The sequence below is a fragment of the Solanum tuberosum genome, unplaced genomic scaffold (genome assembly GCF_000226075.1).
Source record: "Solanum tuberosum cultivar DM 1-3 516 R44 unplaced genomic scaffold, SolTub_3.0 scf00142, whole genome shotgun sequence".
NCBI lineage: Eukaryota > Viridiplantae > Streptophyta > Magnoliopsida > Solanales > Solanaceae > Solanum > Solanum tuberosum.
The window spans coordinates 705882-708706 of NW_006239067.1; the positions used below are offsets into that span (position 1 = coordinate 705882).

The 2825-nt window shown below is 33.4% G+C and overlaps 1 protein-coding gene across 1 annotated transcript; it reads left to right on the forward strand.

Moving 5' to 3' along the window:
• The first annotated feature begins 1277 nt into the window (after positions 1-1277).
• LOC107061486 (uncharacterized) lies at positions 1278-2420 on the forward strand. The gene has a single exon (XM_015310791.1). It carries the CDS (start codon positions 1278-1280, stop codon positions 2418-2420), a length of 1143 nt encoding a protein of 380 aa, XP_015166277.1.
• The last annotated feature ends 405 nt before the right edge of the window (positions 2421-2825 follow it).

Genomic DNA, 2825 nt, shown 5'->3' on the forward strand with positions numbered 1-2825 from the left:
AATACACTGGTGATTGAGATCATTCTATCCTGGGAGGACATATTCCAAATCAAACCTCGGATACTAGAGGGGAATAATTTCCTTAAGGGGACACTGTGCATTCAGTGGGCTTGATCTTCTTTCTGTTTTTCCAAATTCTGGTATGTGTTACAGATTTTAGATTTGTGAATTAATTTATGTTCTTCTGTTCTTCACTGGTTCATTAAACTTTGGTAACTTCGTGTTTCTGCAAAGTTTATTGGAATCAGTAAGATTCTTTAAACACAGATTGACAACAATTCTTCTTTAAGAAAAAATATTTCGTATATTTTTTCTAATCTGTTTCTGATTCTAGTTTCTCTACTAGTTTTAATTTTCTAGTTGTGAAAATGTTCTTAAACTTTATTGTGTCTTACCAAGTTCTTCAAAGTTTTGTTCTAAGTATCTTAGGAATACAAGATGAACAACAGTATCAAATGAAACGATAAGCAATTGTGAAAAACAAAAGGTGTGGCTTTGTCGTTAAGTCGGCTATATATCTCTAGCAAGGGCAGAGCTATGACTTGGCGAGGGTGGTCAGATGAACAACCTTCGTCGGAAAATATTTGTGAGTATATATACAAAATATCGATATTTTTGGATATATACTAATTGCTGAACACCCTTGACACAATAAAGGTAGACACCCAGCGGTTAAGGCTGTGCAAAGCCGCCTTAGTGTTCCGTGTTTGAGCTCGGGTTTAGTATTTTTGTTTAATTTTTTTGTTATTCCGTTTTTCCTCTTAAAAAAGGCAAAACTCAGGCTTTTGTGGTCTGGGTTCGAGCCTCGGCTTGAGCGTTTCGTTTATTTTATTTTTGTTTCGTTTTCTCTTAAAAAAGAGTATAAAAGTGACCCTTTTTAAGTTAAGAAAAACAAAAGGTCTTCTTTTGAGTTTTCTTAATTTAAAAAAGAATAGATTCATAGTTATTTGTCTTTTCCTTTTAGTTTTTTTGTCTTCCCCTTCTCCCAAAAACCTTTTATAACTTTACTCTTTACCTTTCTCTCTTCTCAATTTTCACACATATTTGCAAGTTTTAAGAAATTGGAAACTTTAATCATTGTATATTTCTTCCTCAACCGTCATTGAAGTGTGAAAAGTATTTCTTAATTCTTTTTTTCCTTTAGTTTGATTTTGTTTATCTTAATTTTTATGTTGAAAGCTACTTTATTTATTCGAGTATCGATCAAATATTTGGTGTATTGTGGATTGATTTTTAATAAGTTGGTACACTTGACTGCTATTTCAGTTTGGAGTTCAATGAGCTTGGAGAAATATTTTTTTAGAGTGGACAAACAAAGTTTGGCGCCTCAAAATCAAAATCAACTACGGCAGAATGAAAATGTCTACCAAATAGAAATACCATCTCACTCTTCCCCAAGACAAGAATTTAATGTAAATGATTTAAAGGCTGATCTGATTGAAACAACTCCAATTTTGAATTATCATCCAAACCTTCGTGATGAGATAAGTGGGGAATACATCATTAAAGCTCCTTGTCAACCTCGAACTCATCAGTTTCCTCAAACTGGTTCTTTTGGAACACGATGTTGTTTTGTTTATACGTGGTTTGATGAATATCGTGATTGGTTGGAATACAGTATTGATGCGGATGCTACTTATTGTTTACCTTGTTATTTATTTCACGGAGAAAACATTAATCAAGGTGGTGTTACTCTATTTTCGACTAAGGGATTTACAAATTGGCAAAGAAAGGATAGGTTTGCTACACATATTGGTCAACGGAATAGTGTTCACAATCAATCCAAAAGAAAGTGTGAAGATCTTATGCGAGAACAACAATCCATTCAAGACGCATTTTACAAGTTGGATGATAAAAGTAAGCATGAATATCGGGTTAGCTTAAACACTTCAATCGATGTGGTAAGACTTTTCTTGAATCAAGGTTTTGTATTTTGTGGTTATGACGAGAGTGAATCGTTATTGAACAAGGGTAATCTTCTTGAAGTTATTTCTTGGTATGCTGCTAGATGTGATGAAATTAAAACTTTTGTGTTAGAAAAAACTCCAAAAAATAATAAAATGGCTTCTAATGACATCAAAAAAGATATTGTGACTGCGTGTAAGATTGCACCAGTTAAGGCTATAATAGAGGATATAAATAGTGACTACTTTTCTTTATTGGTTGATGAATCTAGAGACGTGTCACGCAAAGAGAAAATGGCTATTTTTCTAAGATATGTTGACAAAAGGGGGTTTGTGATGGAGGCATTTATTGGACTTGTTCATATTAATGATACTAGTGATTTATCTCTAAAGGAGGCAATTGTAGATGTACTTGCTCACCATTCTTTGACTTTATCTAATGTACGTGGGAAATGTTACGATGGGGCAAGCAATATGAAAGGTTATCTAGGTGGTCTTAAAACGTTGATTAGATAAGAAAGTAGATCAGCTCATTTTGTTCAATGTTTTGCTCATCAACTTCAATTGACTTTTGTTCCGATTTCTAAAAAGTGTGTTGAAGTTGGTGAACTTGTATTATTAATTTCAAATATTTTGAATGTTTTGGGAGCTTATTTTTAATGTGAGGATAATTTTTGAGAATCTCAAAGAAAGTATCTCCGAATAGCATTGGATATGGGTGAACTAGAAACGGGTAGAGGGTTGAACCAAGAACTTGGTATTGTTAAAGCCGGTGATACTCGTTGGGGATCTCACTACACGTCATTTCGAAACTTTATTAGTAACTTTGACTCTATTGTTTATTTACTTGATACTCTTGTTGTAAATGCAGGTACTTTGGAAGAAATAGAAAGCGCATCGGGATTTCTCAGAAGTTGTCAA

Bases quoted from the DNA above. Each gene is read 5' to 3' on its own strand.
- LOC107061486 (XM_015310791.1), top strand. From the start codon at position 1,278: ATGAGCTTGGAGAAATATTTTTTTAGAGTGGACAAACAAAGTTTGGCG.